Below are 19,400 nucleotides of genomic sequence, written 5' to 3' on the forward strand. Positions count from 1 at the left end.
AAAATATATGGAATCTTTGAGAAATATGATTAACAGTGTAGTCCTACTGTAGGAATAGGCAAGTCAATCAATGAAACAGAATAAAGAGTTCAGAAATGGACCAAAGCAGATCTGGGATTTTAGCACATCTTCAGGCTGACATTTCAAAGACAGATGACTCCACAAATGGCATTAAGACAACTGGTTGGCCATTTGGAAAAATAACCTGAATCCCAACCTCGTTCCTTACACCAAGTTAAATTACAGGAGGAATAAAGATGAAATGTAAAAATGAAACTAAAAATACAAGACTAAAAGAACATAAATGTGATTTTTTAAAAAATTTGAAATAAGAATTGCTTTTTGAATTGTAAATAAAAACGCACGATCACGATTGTATACATATGTTATAAAAAGGCATACATATATATCTCCTATATGCATGTGCATGTGTCAATATATGTCATGAAAGAGAGAAATGGCTAAATCTAAATATACACATTTTGACATGATAGAGATTATAATCAAATTCTAAAGAAAAACTACTGGGAAAAGTGCCCTCAGACTAAAGGACAAAGAATCAATTTTCTTAAGGAAAACAAAAAAGAGCTCATAAATCAATAAGAAAAAGAAAAAGAAGAAGAGGAAAATGGACAAAGGACTCAATTATAACTTCTTACAAAAGAAGAACTGGGATGCCTGGGTGGCTCAGTCAGTTAAGTGTCTGCCTTTGGCTCAGGTCATGATTCCAGGGTCCTGGGATCCACTTCTTCACTGGGCTTCTTGCTCAGGAGGGAGCCCACTTCTCCCTCTGCCTGCCACTCCCCCTGCTTGTGCTCTCTCTCTTCAAATAAATAAATAAAATCTTTTAAAAAATTTTTTTAAAAAGAAGAAATATAGTCATTGGTATGAAGAGAAGACCTATATCTTTGTTTCTTAAAGAAATGCAAGTAAAACGTGATTTCAGTGTCTTCTTTTGAATATCAGCTAAGTTTAAGTAGAATTGATAATACACAGGACTGGTGAGAGTAGGGTATCCAATCATGTTCACGATGGGAGACTGAAAGACATAACTGCCTCATCAGCAATTTTGACAAAATCTCATAAAAAATGATGTGTTCATACTTTTTCCCTAGAATTATGCTTTAGGAAATTTGCCTTAAAGTGACACCCACCAAGAATAGGGAGACATATATTTATAAAAATCTTCATTGCAATAATACTATGTTTAATGGGGAAAAAAGGGAGACAGCCCAAATTTTATCCGTAACATGGAATATATTGCATCTTTTAAAATTAAAACTTGTGGAGTGCGTGGTTAGCTCAGTGGGTTAAGCCTCTGCCTTTGGCTCAGGTCATGACCTCAAGGTCCTGGGATCTAGCCCCGCATGGGGCTCTCTGCTCAGCAGGGAGCCTGCCTCCCCCTTCTCTCTCTGCCTGCCACTCTGCCTACTTGTGATCTCTCTCTCTGTCAAATAAATAAATAAAATATTTTAAAAATAAATAAATAAAGTGAAAATAAAACTTCTGAAGAAATTTTAATGACAGTGTAAGATGCTTATAAAAATATGAACTAAAAAAGCAAAATCAAAGTGTAAATTCATTTTGATCTCAGGATATATTTATATATTTGTGTGTGTGTGTATATGTATATTGAGCCACTTACACAAAGACTCACACACACGTGTATATACAGATACATATATATGTATGCATATACAGATATATATGTATATACACATATATATACATATATACATATATATGTACACACACAAGAGAAAGATAGCAGTTTACAATACTAATAGTGACAGTTATAAAATTATTATAGCTGTAAATTATAGTTTTAAAATTATTCATAATTCTTTATATGTTTCTAGAAGGAAACTGCAATCCTTTTGTAACTGCAAGAAAAAATAACTTTAGAAATAATTTACATTAGGTAATAAGTTTTTTTGGCCCCAGGAAAAAAAAATGAAGGGTGTCTAGAAGATAATCAAATTCACAATAATCCAGGTTTAATTTTTGCTCTTAAACTGGATTATTTTTAGCCATGGTAAACATATAAAATTTTGAATATAAGCAGCAATCAAGATTCAAGTTTAATAAAAGGACACAATTTCCATTGTCTTTAAGACAAGCATAGAAGAAACATATTCTTTGTTCTTATGAAGATTTTAAGCATATAATAATCTGCAAACATTAAAACTATACCCTTGTTACTATTGTTCAAAACCATCCATTTACAGAGTGCATTTAGGTTTATCCTCTAGAATTGTTTAGTTCCAGACTGATGGCCCCAGACCAATTTTTATGCAAATTATTTAAAGCATTAGCTTGAGCCAAACTTAATTACCAGGGCTCCAAGAAATAATCACATGATCTATTTCTAAAAGAAAAGTGAATAGATTTTTGGATTATCTGTTCTAATAGTCCCCTCCCATTAGCATGGATGATTGAGTTCACTGTATAAAAATATATATATAAACTGTGGGACCCTTTATGTTCCTTTGTTTCCTCTGCCAGGAGGGATTAGAGCAGAGGACAGTGGGTGGAATTCAACTAGACTGAATGTGGAGAGGCAAACATAAAGCTTGCCCCCATGGGGTCAAGAAAGCAAGACAGAATGTGGAATGGCTGAGTGCACTGCAGAGAAAGGAAGAAGGGCTGGAGACCCCTGGAGTCGTCATTAACACACAGCAGGCTTGGGTGCAGGGCAAGGAACTCACACAAGTACCTCCTCTTTGTTTAATATGCCCAGTCCTGGCTTGGCTCAGGAATAAGCAAATATGATGATTCTTGGATTTCAAAGCGGTGCACCTCATTTCCTTCCCCCACTTTTTACTGACTTTATTTCAGAAAAAATTAGAAAGAAGAAAATATATATATTTCTGTTTCAAGAAAAGATTGTCAAAATATGTAAAGCACATCGGTTGAAACAGATCAAGAATGGGGATAAGTGAAAAGGCAAGAGGGGAGAAATACTCCACAAGAACTTTGCAATGGACTCTCATCCTCAAAGTGAAGTACCAGGCTTTCCTAGTCAAAGAGAAAATCCCTAGTATTCATCAAGAGCTTTAGGCTGCCACCTCACGGAGTCCCCCCTTATCAGCAGGGGCCTCAGGTCCTACCCGTAATTGAATTCCTCTGAAGATTAATCAAATGGGTCACTGGGACTGGGGACACGCAAGAAAACAGAGTGGCTGCTTCTGATCTCTGAATGCTCTACTCTTTGCCTTCATTGTGCAGAGAAAGCCCAATTGCAAATGACAAGTCAAGAGTCTGAGTAGGGACCTAGGAATAGGTGTCATGGTCTGGTCCCTATCTCAACAGTGGTAGAGAATGAGGCTCACTCAAACAGTTATTGTCCTGTCTCAATGTCATGCACCCAATAAACAAACATTGGTGGTGACTAGAAACTTCACCAGGAGACAGATCCTCATATAATGCCAAAGACAGAGGGAATCTAAGATATTATCTAGTTCTACAGCCTTAAAAATAAAGAGATAATGAACTTGAAGCCTAATACTTCAAGTTCTTCTTTAGGGGTTCTTTGCAATAAATGTAGTATACAGAGTGCTTAGCAGCCTAAGGCACTTACCTTGTTTCTAAAGGATGCAGTAGAAAGTAAGTTCTGGTCCCTAATCACTATTTGCAGACATTGATCAGTACTATAATGGACAGCAAATTAAATAGACATTTATTGATCACTCCTTATTAGTAAGTGCTGGGAGGAGAAATATGAATAAAGCATAGTTTTTATGTTCATAATGCTCATTACCTGGTAAGAGAAACAAACAGATACAACTATAATACAGTGTAATAAGATGAATAATAAGTAAATAAATGAGCAGAAGAACTCAATAAGCAAAACGAAAATGATTGATCCGGTCCAGTGATTCAGAAAATGTTACAAAGAAAGGTAAAATTGATGACTTAGTTTTGAAAGATGAGGAGAATTTTACCAGATAGGAAGGGGGGACATAGGGGTATTTCAACCAGTGAAAACATGTGTGAAATGGACACAAATCAAGAAGTAAAGTGATGTGTTTAGAAAATGGTGAGTAGGTTGGAACACAGAATGGAAAAGCAGGTGATTTGGCCGAAAGACAAAAAAGAGGAACATTCAAGAAGAAAGAGCTACTAGTACAACAGCTGACTTTCTCAGGTGTTTTTTAGAGTTCACGTAAAATAGACATCCAGCAAAAGTAACTAGATTTAGCTAGACGCAAACACCTTTTAGTTATAAATTTTAGTTATAAATTTTAGTTATACATTTTTCTTCTATGATATCACTGAAAGCAGTTTTCTCTATTTTTTGAATTTTCATTATAATTATTAGATTACATAATATGTATTTGTTGTAAAATATAAAATGCAGATGAGTATATAATTTCAAAAAATGAAATCATACTCTGTTCTACAATCTTTGAAAACCTCATAATATGTTTTTAATGGTTGCTACCACAAAAAAAATACAGTTGCTTAGACTTCCTCTAATCCTCACATTAGAAATTCTATTGCTATTTTCTGTACTCTTTATCTGTCATCTTTTCATGTTTCATTTCTCCCTAACTTTTGCCCTCTTTGTGAATTTTAATTCAAAAGTTTGATTTCTAAAACATTAATTTATGAATAGTGTTCATTCTCTTTTATGACACCCTTTGCTGATGTTCATGATGTCATTGTGTTTTTAGGCTTGTAGAAGTTTTCTGCTTGTCTTAGATAATTTCCTTCTCATTTAATCCATCTTTTTGTTTCCTTATTCATCAGTTGTTAGAGTTCATTGCAAACACAAAAATACTGTTTTTTGTTTTTCTGAATATATTTTCTATGAAAATATTTTCCCTTTCTATAATTCCCCTCTTTTATTGTTTCATTTTTAAGTCTCCTGTATGTTTGGATAGCTAGAAATAGCTATCCACGCAAGATGTTTGCCAGGAAATAAATGAAAAAAATCCCTTCTTTTTCTTTCTTTCTTTCTTTCTTTCTTTCTTTCTTTCTCTCTTTCTTTCTTCCTTTTTAAGATTTTATTTATTTTTCAGAGAGAGAGAGAAAAAACACACACACAAGCAGAGGGAGCAGCAGATAAAGAGAAAAGCAGGCAGAGGGAGAAAGCAGGCTCCCCACTAAGCAAGGAACCCAATGCAGAACTCAATCCCAGGACCCTGGGATCATGACCTGAGCTAAAGGCAGATGCTTAACTGACTGGGCCACCCAGGCACCCTCCCCTTCACTCTCCATGTGCTATAATCCTTCTCTCCATCCAGTCATTCTGGATCCAGTATTTATCTAGGGTAAATGTGGAACACAAAATCTGTAGTTCTGGTTTTATCGAGATAGGATTGATTTCCTCCCATCTCATTCCTTGAAGTTGAATTTATAAACTTGATTTTAGAATTTGACATTTATCCTTGTCAAAATTCTTCTTGTTTCACTTAATCTAAGAGTGATTCAGTGTGGAATTTGTTGTCCAATATACTTGTTATCCCTCTTAGTTTCCTGTGATCTAAAAATCTGCTAAAAATGAGTTTTTTCACAAATTTGGAACTCTGTTTCACATCTTACTAGAAGAACTTTATGCACATTTAGTGCCTTTTTCCTTGCAGTTATACATTTTGAGGACAAGTATTGTGTCTGTTTCATTTAAGATCTATTCCCAGCACCTGGCGTATCTGCCATTTAGAAGCATGTATTACGGTGTGGAATAAGTGACCAATAGTGTGGTTTTATCACTTTATATGGTACTTAAAGGTGAACAAGTGGGTTCTTGGGGAAAAGATTTCGCACAACTTTCTTTTCCATATTGGAGAATTTTGTGACTAGTAATATCATGACATTGTCTAAAGGATAAAGGGCACACGTGAAATTCTCATACATTTCTAGTGGGATTATAAAGTGGAACACACTCTTCCAAATGCTGTTTTTCAGGATTTAGTAAAGCCAAACGTATGTGTTGCCTATTACTTAGCAGTATCACTCCTGAGTTTATACCCATGTGACATGAATACGTATACCCACCAGAAGACAACGCACATGAATTTTTTTTTAGCAGTGTCCTTTATAATAGCCCCAAACTGAAAACATAAAATATGTTTAGCCCCATATGAAAACATAATATATTTGGATGGTGGAAGAGTATACATCCATGAAAAAGAATAAACAAGGACATATACAACAAATGGGATTAATCTCACAGAGAATATGTGGAAAGTCAAGCTAAAAGAGTGTATATAGTGAAATCTATTTTTGTGAGTTTCAAAAACAGACAAAACTATTGCCTTTTACCTGTTGCGGGGTGTCCACTGGTACAAACAGACAGAGCCACTGGTGCTAGAAATGTTCTTGTTCTGGGTGGTAAGTGCCCAAGTTGATACATGTATGTGTATGTGAAAAGTCTTCAAGTTATATAGGACTTGGGTGTTTTACTATAAGCAATGTGTACTTCAGTTTAAAAATTAAAAGGTAAAATAAGGATATTTCCAAGCAAAACAAAAAGGAAGAAAGAATTTGTAGTTGAAAATTTTGAAACCAGAATGGGAAGCACAATACTTACTTTCAGGGCTAATGTAATTAAAGATAATCTACGTGAACTGTCTGGGCCAAGTCTGGCATTTTTCATAGGATAAATAATTTGCAGATACACGTATGTCCAAGGCCAGTGCTTCTCAAGCTTTAATGCACATACAGATCAGCTAGAAATCTTGTTAAAATGCAGAATCTGACTCTATATCTGAGATGAGGCCTGAACTTCTATATTTTTAAAATTCCAGTGTTTCTTACCCACAGACCATAGTTTAAGTAGCACTGGAGTGCAATGGAGGTGAATGGGGTTTATCACCAGGAAAAACATCTTGATCAAGCTCATGTTTTAAAAGGTATTTCAGCTAGCAAATGACAGATCCAAGAGATAGACAATAGATCCTTAAATGAGGAAAAGGGAAGGAAAAATGAAAAGTGGGAAAAGAGGAACATTTTGCAGAATCATCAAGACACAGCATTTCACTGAATTTTAGGAGTGATGACAGAAAGTCATCAAAGACAGCTTGATAAATTTAGCTTCAATGATCAGACAGATAAATATGCCTCCATTATAATTATTTTATTAGGTTCTTTTGATTAAAATTGAGCTCAAGAGGAATGATGTCAAAAAACTTTTTTTTGGGGGGGGTTCATGCTAGCAGAGCATGAACAAAGGGGAAGCCATAGAGTGGGCAGCTTAAGAATAGTTGCATAAAGGAGGAAACTGTAAAGATAAAGGGTTGTAGCAGTTAGCTTTGCTGGAGTAACAGATAATCCTAAAAGTCCCACTGGCTTATAACCACAAAGGCATGTTGTGTTTCCACTGGGTTCTGCTCCACGTGCTTTCATCCCCGGATGTAGACTGAAGGGGCACATTCTCTTAGGAGCAAAAAAGTTGGAGGAAGCATGCAAAGGATCCTGAAGCTTCCACTCAAATGTAGTACATGTCATGTGTGTTGCTGTGCCATTTTGTAGACCAGGTCACACTCATAGGTCTGATGTCAGTGAGGTGGGAATAAACGCCTGTCCCACAGGGGCCACTGCAGGTCACATGGTCACAGACATGGTGTTGAATCCTCTTACAGAAAGAAGTAGGGACCAGTTGAAAAAATAATACAGTCTATTGCAGGAACGTACCCAGCAGAGTCTAAGTCCCTCTGTATCCCCTTCATGCCAATAACCAACTCTAGCTCTGGATTTTTTTAATTCAATAGTTAAATATTCTCAGCATTTAAAAAAAAAAAAGTATATTCTCAGCATAAAACCTTTCATTAAAATGAGGCAAATGGACAGATTTCAATTTTCTCTCTTAATGAGCACTTAAATATTCAAAACTCTATAGGGGAAGGGAGGAGGAGAAGCCAGGGGGGTGTGGAAGAGAAACCATTACTAGATAATCAGCCTTGGAGTAATCAAGAGTTGGCTGAATTCTCTCCTGACCTTTGCTATATTTAGTAGGTGTCTTCACAGAATGGTTTGAGCTGTTAGGTGACCCAATCCCCGCACGCTCACATTACTTAAGTTGTTCATGCTCTTTTAATGGGAGAATAAGAACACCAGTGTTTTGGTTTTCTAGGAATCCTCAGTACAGGAAATTTATACATCTTAAAGGGAAATTAAACATAGATAACCCACACAATCCAGAGATTATTCAAAATTTCAAAACTTCCAAATTGTGTCTGTCAACATTCAATGCATTGATAAGCTAAACAGCAATTACACCAATCGGTTCAAAGAAGAGGTTTTTGCCTGATTACCTGGCTATTTCTCAGAAAATAACTGATATAAATTTGATGATTTGCAAAATTGCCCACTTTCGTTGGAAACTGTTCTCTGCCTCTCCATGCATGATGGAAACACGGCTTCTGAATGTTTTACTTTTTCAAACCAGGGACAAACCTATAGTTGTGCATGTCTCATTTCTTTTATTTTTCAATCACTGTTGTTAACAGGACAAGAACATGATTCAGCGAAGAATGAAATAAAAATTGAGGCAGAGTCCCAGAGCTCATATATGGAAACAGAAGGTATTGAAACCAGAATGCCTTGTTATCTGAGAATGAGATGAAACTATGAACCATGACTTCTCTCTATTCTGCTGTTTGTGAGGAGTGTGCGTGTATGTTTTAGGCAGTGATTACCAGAGTATGGCAATAGTGTTCTGCTCTGTGTGCCTCTCAAAACTTGGAGGGGGTCACTGTGTTTTCTCAATGATTCTGATGAAAACACCCTGAGTCTCCCTCTGTCTCCTTCATTTTAGAGCTTTCACCAAACCAGGAAGATGCCACGACCGTGGAGCAACTGGAAGTGATCCCTCTAGCAGATGACCAAGAAGACAAAGAAGGTGAAAAAGGTAGGTCCGCTCTTAAATTGACCCATCAAGAATGAAGAGTTCCTTTGGACTCCTGCCTAGAATGCAACCATCAGTTACCCTCCCGCAAGGGCAGACTGTATAGGGGAAAATGAGCATGTCTTTCATCCTGAACCTACTTGTGAGCATAGAACAAAATCTAGGAGTAGCAAAAGAAGAGGCTTGTAACGGTTTTTTTGCCCTTTCAAGTAGTTTGAAGTTGTTGTTGTTGTTTTTATTATTATTTGTTTCAATTTAATTTAAAAGCTCATGAAATACAAAAATTATTGTATTGAGAAAGCCTATACAGAATCAAAATTATGGACTAGATGGGTCTAGATGGATAAGAATCTTAGAAAGTCTGAGATGGCTTTAAAACACAAAGATAAGCCTTTCTGTTTTGACTTCCTTCTGTTGTCCTTCATCTGATAGTGATTAAGGAAGCAATTTATGTAAAATATAAACATTATATGAACCGTCTAAATTACATGCTTTGTTCACTAATATTAGGATGCAGAAATATTAAATACTGTTAAAAACACAAGTGAGCTTTATAATGATTTCTGAAGACATAGGAGGAATGAACACTTTGTAAATTTTAAAGCAGTATTTGGGGCATCATGCCAATATATCGGAGTAAAGACAGGCATCCTTTTAGAATACCTGTATTAAAAAACTATTATCAAAGAAATTTGGTATTTATTGAAGAACTTGATGAGTTCCATTTAAAAATATAAAGCAATCTCTTAAAAGAACATATGAAAGATGAATATATGAAATATATTTCACACATGAAATAAATAAAATCATTTGTCTGGTACCCTATATCATAAATCATGCAGCTCTTAAATAAATAAGTGTTTGCAAAGCAGTTGCAAAGTAATAGCTTGACAGGCCTTGTTTATAAAACACAGTGATCAATTTTGTTTCCAAATTAAAATGCAGACATGATCTCAATAGTGAAATCAGGTCAATAGTAACTACAGCTTCCGAATTATGAACTCTTCTTGGCCAGAGCATTGACACAGTTTAATTACTAAGCCATGTTAGTGATTTCAACATATTTTTTTAAAATTTCCATTGCATTTAGAACACAATATTCTTCCTTTTCTATGTCTCTAATAACTTTTTCTCTATTTCCCTGCAAATCCTAGTTCAGGTTCATGACACCATGTTCCCAGCTGGTCAAGTAAATGGCATGTGTGGGGCATTTTATGTCTGATGATGGAACAGGGAATTAATAGAACCCTGACTTCAGAAACAGATACACAGCATTGTTCTCTTCAGTTGTACTTCTATCATGTAAAACGCACAATGTTTTGCCTGCCTGTTTATTTTCTCTATAGCAGAAATTATTTACTTTGTATATTGTGCCTCAAGACATGCAAACAAGAAACATCAAAAAGTGGGTCAATTTTCTTCTTTTTAACTTGACATAGGTTTGAAGAGCTGGCATTCTGCACTCACTGTCACGTGTCCTTTCTTCCAGTGGTTCTCCAGAATCTAGCCCTCCTCTAATTACTGAGGAATTAAATACTCGCTTCCCTCTCCCTTGCAAGGATGCCCGTCCTCTGTAGCACATGGCAGAATGACACATGAGAAAGAAGTGAAGTCAAAGTCGGATACTTACTTGTAGCAACTTTGAAGTCAGATTTCTTTTTTGAAATGTGACTTTTCATGGCGGGAGAGTAATAATGCCTCTGGCTCTGAATTAACAAAATTTTCCCTCCCCTTCTTTCCGGCAAATACTTCACTTGGCACTACCTTGCCTATTCCTGTTTAAATTTGAAATAACTCAAAACACATCCCCTTATCATCTTATTCTTTGCTTCAAAATAAGCATGAATAGCTAGCTTGTGACACATAAGGGAAGTTGCGGAAGGAGAGTGGGTGGGGTGACATAGATTCAGGACACTGTGGAGTAGCTCTGCCCCGCATTGACACACTGCGCGGTTTGGGGCAAGTTCTTTCAACTTCCGATGCCTCAGTTTCCTCCTCTGTAAGATGGTGATGACAAAATTACCTTTCACATACCGTTGTGGAGAAACTTTCATGAGTTGGCACATGCACAGAAGTCACAGTACCTGCCGCATAGAAAGCACTTGGTGTTTCATATCCCTCATGTTTTGATAAATTGACAACCAAGTCAAGAGAATATCCACATGTGGAGTTGCTCAAATCCCTTTGTGGTCCTTCCTCGCCATGTTGAATCCATCAAAACTGCACATTTTCCACCTTTTCCTTCAACAACGACAACAAACATTGTTCTACACATTTCTTCTCCAGCACCATCTCCTGCTGGTGGTTTCTATATGTATGTTCTTGTCTATAAAGACAGAGCAATTAATGAAATGTGAAGTGGGAGGTATCCTTCTCTCTTCAGAAACTCCCTTTTCTCTGTCAAGATGTCAGTCTTCTATTTGGGAAGTGCTGATCCAGCCATAATTCCTATTTTTAAAAGAAGATGCCATTGATCTATTGGCAGAGCCATGGAATAAAAGGAATAAAAGTACTAAATAAATCAAACTTTTTTTTTTTTTTTTGCTTTTTTTGTTTGCTATCTTGCTTTCTTTAGACTCATGGAGTTATTAGAATCTTGTTTGAAAACATTTTGAGAATATAGCTCCAGGTTTTGTGTATATTCAGTGTCTCTTAATGGAAAGTTGCACAAACATCTTAAAAATTACTCTTACCTGCAAACAAAAACAAATGAATATTCTATTACATTTGTAGGGATATTCTCTATAGCTTTAGAAATATTGATTCTCTCTTATTTTGAGAATCCAAGGAGACAGAAAGTGATTGCTTTCAAAAAATCTCAGCCCAGGAAAAAAAAAAAAAAAGTATAACCTTTTTCTCTCATTTTGTATCATTCTATAAGATTAGAAAATGTAGATAATCTTCAGGATACATCTTCTATGGCTCCCAGGTGTATGGGCACAGATGTTACAACATTAAGTTTCAAAGTTAGCTCTACCAAAATATGGGTTTTGAAAAGAAGAGAAAATATTCAGCAGAAGTTCATGCTGATAAAATTATACAATAGCACAATGGACATATCCCTGGGAGATCTGAAATACAAAAATTTCAACAGGCATAAAGTGAGGTTTCACATATGGCAGCTTTTCTCATAGAGCTACATTGCCTCTTCCTAAATGAGTCCAGTTTTATGCTTTCCCAGCAGGATCTGTGGCACATATGAAATCCAGTAAAATAGCACCATTTAGGCTGATAACCTAATAGGAAAGTAATGTTATAGAAGATCTCCTGGAAACACGATCTCCTGTTTTAGCATAAAAGAGAAAGCCAGTATTAAAACGTTTCTCTGAAGATTTTTATTTCTAGTTGAATTTAGAAATAGTTGACATAAAATCTGAACTATGGTAAAATTGTGTCATTATTACATCACATGATTTTCATATATGACTTATTAGGAATATACTGGACATTTTCTTCAAGTGTTACATGGAAGGCTTACATCCCAATTATTTTTCCTGTGTTTCTTCAAGTGTTGCATAGAAGGCATACATCCCAATTATTTTTCTTGTGTTTAAGTGTTGCATTGAAGGCATGCATCCCAATTATTTTGCTTGTAACAATAAATAAGTATAATATGAAATAGTAATTCTTTATTTATCTCAGTTTGACCAAAATGTTAACTGGAAGCTTAAAGTCTATATTATGGTCAAGTCTTTCTTGGGAAAAGATGGATATAGACAGGCATACAAGTAAAAAGTGAACTAAAAGGCCGCAATAAGTATAAATTATCATGTTGCAAAGCTAGTGTTTTGGCCTCTGAGAAACAGGGCTGTGGAACCAAGCCTATGCAGGTCCATGGCTTCTGGCTCTGGCTGTGTGGTTGCTGGCAATTCTTTACCTTCTAGGAATCCCAATTTCGGGGCTTGTACAATGAGAGGCACGAACTCAATAATGCAATTTCACAAATATTCTTAGAAAGCCACAGAACTGCATTCTTGATAAAACAAGGGGAGGTGACATGGGAGCCATTGGTCATCAATATCCTGAGAAAGCTGAAATTATAGGTTTTCCTCAATTTCACTTCCTGCGTTCTATTGATAAAAATGCAGAGGTGCCCTAGACCAGACAAAAAGATCAGCCAAATCAACCACATTCTATTTCAGGACTCAGCCAGTAATTGGATCACTCTGATTATTCCCTGAAGAGTCTTTCAATGGGGAAACAACACTTTTTGGCTCCAAGTAGATTTATACCCAAATTCTCCTCAAAACCATCTTTCTTATCCAAGACCATCTTTCTTATCCAAGTGGGAAGCATCCTTTCTCGTGGCTCCTCTGGCCACTGTTTCATCTTTCGGTGATCACATAGTCCGTGAACCACTTTCTCTTCTGCTCCTACCTGTCAAATCCAATAGGGATTAATTTTGTTTACGAAGCACCTCTACACAGCCTTGGTACTTTCCACTATTGATGGGATTCTTACATCACTAACAGAGCCCTTTTCTACTTGAAAAGTAGCCTCGACACCACGGATGCTACAACACACAGGCTTTCCTCCTCAGCCCGTGTGTGGTCTTTACTCCATAGGGATTCATAGTGCAGACATATTTTTTTGATTCATACAAATTATACAAACTTGCACCTAGAGCAATTAACTTCTGGAATTTTCTATTTTCAAAGTCTTTTTATCTCTTCTTTCCAAATGAAGTTGACTTTCATAATGCTATGTTTTTCACATTAAAGGCATTATAGTTTAGTTGGGATGGTAGCTGTTTCGTGTTTAGATAGTTTCTTCTGTTACTGGTCTTCTGTCCTAATAGTGTGGTATAGCTGAAATTTGTCAACCCAAATTTGGTTTTAGAATATAAGATAAATTCATATAATTTATGAATTATATGAATTCATATAATTCATAAGGTTATGAATTATATTCCTAAGGTTTTATGACTGCTAAGGTTTTATGACTATTTTTAAATGTTTAATGAAATTCTTTACATTGGTTGAATACATTGAATATAAAAATTATAACCTTAAATTACTTGGGTTTTCTGCATATCTGTATGTAGGCAATATACATATAGAACCAGTTGATTCAAATTACACTGTATAACAAGTAAAATTACAATTTTTTAAAGATTTTATTTATTTGATAGAGAGAGATACAGTGAGAGAGGGAATACAAGCAGGGGGAGTGGGAAAGGGAGAAGCAGACTTCCTCCTGAGCAGGGAGACCCACTCAGTGTTTGATTCCAGGACCCTGGGATCATGACCTGAGCCAAAGGCAGACGCTTAATGACTGAGCCACCCAGGCACCCCTAAAATTATAATTTTTATATTTACATTGACATGGCTTTTTAAAATTCATTTTTGGAATGCTAATCTTCTTCATGTTTCTACTTCAAATAAAAATGTACCTGACCGATAATTTTAAAGTTAAAAAACAAAGAAGAATGAATAGTATATTCATGCCTACAATAAAAATTTTGGTTTCCATCTTGTATTTCTGTATGCATGTGTGTAAATTTAGATTTAGTGTTGACTCAAAAAGTATATATCATACCTCTTGAATAATAATAATATTACAATATTATTGGCCCAAATTTGGCCTTTTGGCCAGATCCTCTTGCTTGCTTGGATCAGTTTATCTTTTTTTTTTCTTTTTCTCTTTTTTTTGAGCTTTTATTTATTTATTTGACAGAGGTAGCCAGAGAGCACAGGCAGAGGGAATGGCAGAGGGAGAGGGAGAAGCAGGCTCCCCATTGAGCAGGGAACCTAACAGTGGGGGTTCAATCCCAGGCCCCTGGGATCATGACCTCAGCTGAAAGCAGATGCTTAATCATCTGAGCCACCCAGGTGCCCTGGAATCAACTTTTAAGATTTTGAAAAATTGACACTGAACCTCCATTTTACATATAAGGGTACAGGGGAAGTCCTAGAAACTTAAGGATATGTGCAGACTTCAGTGAACATTAAGATCAAAACTTGTTGTTATTAGCCCATCCCTATCTGGGGAATTTTCAGAGACCATCTCTTCTAATAAATCTCCAGCATCCAACTTTGTTCCTGGATCCACTTTGTCTTTTTTTTTTAATTTTCTCCCCTCTGTAACTCTCCGGTTTCATTTACAATTTGACTTTGTACCCTGCCTAGGTTGTCTGGTCTTGCCTCGAGGTGTATGGCAATGTGGTTATCAGAGTAATTTGCAAAGATGAAACAGACCTCTCCCTTAAGCAGAATTCTGTCTCCAGGCACAAAACTTTTTGGTCCTCTCTGCTGCATTACAGTCCTGGAACTCTCCGTGCACGACATATCTTAATTCTCATCACATCTAATGAAAAGATTTTTACCTGCATCTGAGCATATATTATTTCGCCACTATCCTTAAATATTCCAGACAATTAGTCTCCTCTAAAGATAGTAAACTGTTAACATTGGGTGACATGCTCATTATGTTTGCCTTCTTCTCCAAGATATTAGTAAATAATGTTAAATTGTAATTTTCAGAACGATAAAATCATGACTCTCATACAAACATAAAATGAATACATGTAAAAGATTTTCTCTAAATCATTAATTAATGAGGGAACTAGTGAGATATAAACTTGATTCAAAGGAGAATTTTAGATGTATATCTCTCCATAACTCACATAAAATCAGGACTGTGAATATAGACTCGCATAGTCACATGCACACATAACATTCAGGGGTACTGAAATTTGAAAGACTAGTTAGCATTATATAGGGCAATAAAATATATTCCTTCTTCTCCACCAAACCAAATGCATTTAAATGGCTGCCAACAAGTCTCATTTTCATTGCCACAAGTTTTCTACAAGTTTAACTTCTATCTCTACAGATGTATAAAATAGTCTAGTTGATAGAAAGTTCATCCCAAAGAGTAACACCCTATGGAATCAGATAATTTCAGAGAGTGTGCCAGACAGACACCCAGCCCTCCAGAGAAGGGACACCCACAGATCTCTGTTGCCCACTGCCAAGCCTTAGACAATTTTTCTTGGCAATACACAGAAGATAAAGCTGTTATTTTTACCCTTTTTGACCATTTCACTGAATCCATCAATGTTGGTCATCTAATGGTTTTCACAGAGAATGATAAAATACCACGGCAGGATTGGGGTGGGGCAGCAACCTTTAATTACATCTCTAAGATTGTCACTTACTTGCTATCATTTTGCCCCAAAGGCTACTATTTTACATGTACTATAAATGGATAAATAGTGTGGATGTATGTATACTTCTAAGATGCCACACCTGTAAGACGTGCCATTATTTTATATATCGTTAAGGAATTTTTTTTAAAAAATCTTGCCAATTAAAGTAAGATGCTTTATCATTTAGACATTTAGACAAGATTTCTTATCATTTAGACATTTTGTAACTATCAAGAAATAATTTATAATTATTTTATAACTATTAAAATCACTAGACATAGGATTTTATCATAATTGGAGAATACAAAAACAGAAATGTATTAAACAAATTAGTTGAGATATTGCTAAAACTTTGTCATATTCAGAGTCTACTTATGAATCACTTTTTTTTTTAGATTTTATTTATTTATTAGAGAGAGAATGAGAGAGAGAGAGCATGAGAGTGGGGAGGGTCAGAGGAAGAAGCAGACTCCCTGCTGAGTTGCAGAACTCGATTTTGGGACTCCAGGATCATGACCTGAGCACTCTGATTGTTCAGACTTCAGGAGAACCCACAAAGAAAGTAAAAGGCACTGTGTCGTATTATTAAGGTAGAACTACCTTACTTTTTTGCTACTTAGAGACAGTTCCTAAACACTTTGGATTCACCACCTTCTCAACCCCTTCCCTACTTCATTCCTGTTTCCAAGAATTTTCATCTCAGCTGTTGAAACCCATCCTGCAAGTTTTGATACTTTTGTTTTTGATGTTAAGGTCTGTATAGGATCGGTCAGTTTCATCGCAAAGTCCTGGCCAACAAAAATTTTACAATTCTCTATTTCATAGATGTTAAGATACAAAACAATGCACCTTAGTATTATGAAATGTATTTATTTTCCCTTGCAAACAACACTGTGCCTAGGTAAGGAAAACTTAATTACTGGTGATACAATTAAGTGAAATTAGTTTTTCCCACTAACTCATAAGTCTACTTAGCAGTAGGATCCTTGCCAGCACATTGGTACACTGTTTCCTACTGCATATCATATAACTGAAAGTGATAAATTGTTCCATTCATTCAACAAATACTTATTAAGCAATTAATATTTATATAGATTAAGTCAATAAAGACCATATATGTATTATATTTATTGTACTCTATTGGCCTTTGATATAGGATGCATATGGAATAATTTTAAAAAATATATGAGTTGTTATATAAAAGTAAGCAAATTGTATATTATATATTTTGGTTATAAGTATACATGAATTTTTATTAGGTATATTCTGCTTATTTTATGTGTTCATATATGCTGATTATATATATTATTACTATGTATTATATGTTTTACTTCTATATAACATGAAACACTGACTAGCTTGAACCACAAGTAAGCTGCTTAAGCCTCCTGGAGCCTTAGTTTCCTCTTTAGAGAGAGATGTAGGTGTCTTCATGTCTCTTGGAATGATGAAACAATCTTTGAGGAGTGATCTGGGGGCCTCTAGCAAACTACAACCCATCAGCCAAATCTGGCATGTTGCCTCTTTTTGTATGATTTGCGAGCTAAAAAATGTTTTTTACACTTTTAAGTGGTTGAGAAAAAGAAGAATTTGTGAGGCATGAAAATTCTTTTAAATTCAAATTTCAGTGTCCACAAATAAAATTATATTAAAACATGCAAAGTCTGAAACATTTACTATCTGGCCCTTTACAGAAAAAAAAAATTTTGTAGACCCCCATCTATAGAATCTAATATAGCCCAAATTAGCTGGAATGTGAAACCACTCATGCTCATGCAGGAATTCCTAAGTTATGCAGTAGTTATCAATACACAAGGACATATATGCATGTATGTTTCATTAACCTTGCCAACACAGGTGTATTCCCACAATACTTTGCCCAACTTTAGGCACAGAGTTTGCTGTCCACACCCCTCCCCAAACTGGGGAATTGGAAGGAAATGGCTCCCTCTGATGTTGATGTCAGCATCCATTAGAGATAACCACAAACTGTAGCTTGGACCCCAAACATTTCATACTTTGGATGGTGAAAAGGTATACTCCAAAGCCTTGGCTCTTTCATCCTTAGAATAAAAATTTAAGTTCCCTATAAATGCATTTTTTCTCACAATTTTTTTTTAAAGATTTTATTTATTTATTTGACAGAGAGAGATCACAAGCAGCAGGGAGTCAGGCAGAGAGAGGAGGAAGCAGGCTCTCTGCAGAGCAGAGAGCCCTATGCAGGGCTCGATCCCAGGACGCTGGGATCATGACCTGAGCCGAAGGCAGAGGCTTTAACCCACCAAGCCACCCAGGCACCCCTTTTCCCACAATTTAAAAGAAGATTCCAGGGGTGCCTGGGTGGCTGGGTGGGTTAAAGCCTCTGCCTTCAGCTCAGGTCATGATCCCAGGGTCCTGGGATCAAGCCCCAGCCTGGGATTGGGCTCCCTGCTTCTCCCTCTCTCACTACCCACTGCTTGTTTTCTCTCTCTCTCTGTCAAATAAATAAATAAAATCTTTTAAAAATTAAAAAATAAAAGCAGATTCCAGGGCGCTTGGGTGGCTCAGTCATTTGAGGCTCTGACTCTTGATTACAGCTCAGGTCATGATCTCAGGATCTCAGTCCCCTAGAGGGCTCTGCACTCAGCACAGTGTCTGCTTGTCTCTCTCCTTCTGCTCCTTCCCCCCAAAAATAAATACAATCTTTTAAAAAATTAACATATGTTCCAAAAAAGAAAGAAAGAAAGAAAGGAGATTGCACCTATCTACCAATGAACTGATCTTTGCTTTCTCTGAGTATACTACAAGTGAGACCTTGAACTAATCATAACCATTATGGACTAATCATAACCATTTTTACAGAAAGACCATTAGGTGACAGAACTAACAAAAATGCAGGTCTAATCTATAAAGTGAGTGGGATGCATATTTAGGGATCGTAATAATATGAATGTGTAAATATATTCATTTACACATTTTGTTGTAAAGACCAAAATATTGTCAGCCCAGATTTTAACATATAACCTCAACCTCAGGTAATGGTTGAAGTATCTGCTTTCAAAGACCATAGAAGCTCATCTATTTGCATAAAATATCTTTTAAAAAAATAACAAATAGCCACAAAATAATATGTGATGTACGTTAGATATTAGACTGTACAAAAGTTATATTTATTCTGATTTGGATTTCAAATATAAGTGCTACTCTTCTGTTTTAGAAGGAAACCCAATATCTTTTTATTACTCGTTATACATCAGGTGCCTTCATTTCAGCACAGTATGTAAAGAGCAGGTGGCATAAGGAGTACTTTGAATGTTAATTATTTTTTTCATTTATTTCACTGTGAGGTTTACCTTTCAATGTGTTTTTATAATCAGGATGGAAACAATTAGGGAGTTTGCTGCTTGAGTGTTTCACTAC

General features: G+C 35.9%; 1 protein-coding gene across 1 annotated transcript in view; it reads left to right on the forward strand.

Moving 5' to 3' along the window:
- MACROD2 (mono-ADP ribosylhydrolase 2) overlaps positions 1-19,400 on the forward strand; it is a 1,942,726-nt gene that overhangs the window by 1,874,213 nt on the left and 49,113 nt on the right. Inside the window, exons 15-16 of the mRNA XM_045078428.1 lie at positions 8,454-8,528; positions 8,762-8,854. Of these exons, the coding sequence (XP_044934363.1) occupies positions 8,454-8,528; positions 8,762-8,854 (168 nt within the window). The remainder of the gene's footprint in view (positions 1-8,453; positions 8,529-8,761; positions 8,855-19,400) is intronic.

This window comes from Mustela putorius, unplaced genomic scaffold (assembly GCF_011764305.1).
Source record: "Mustela putorius furo isolate JIRA1106 unplaced genomic scaffold, ASM1176430v1.1 tig00000253_pilon_pilon_pilon, whole genome shotgun sequence".
In the NCBI taxonomy this organism is placed as follows: domain Eukaryota; kingdom Metazoa; phylum Chordata; class Mammalia; order Carnivora; family Mustelidae; genus Mustela; species Mustela putorius.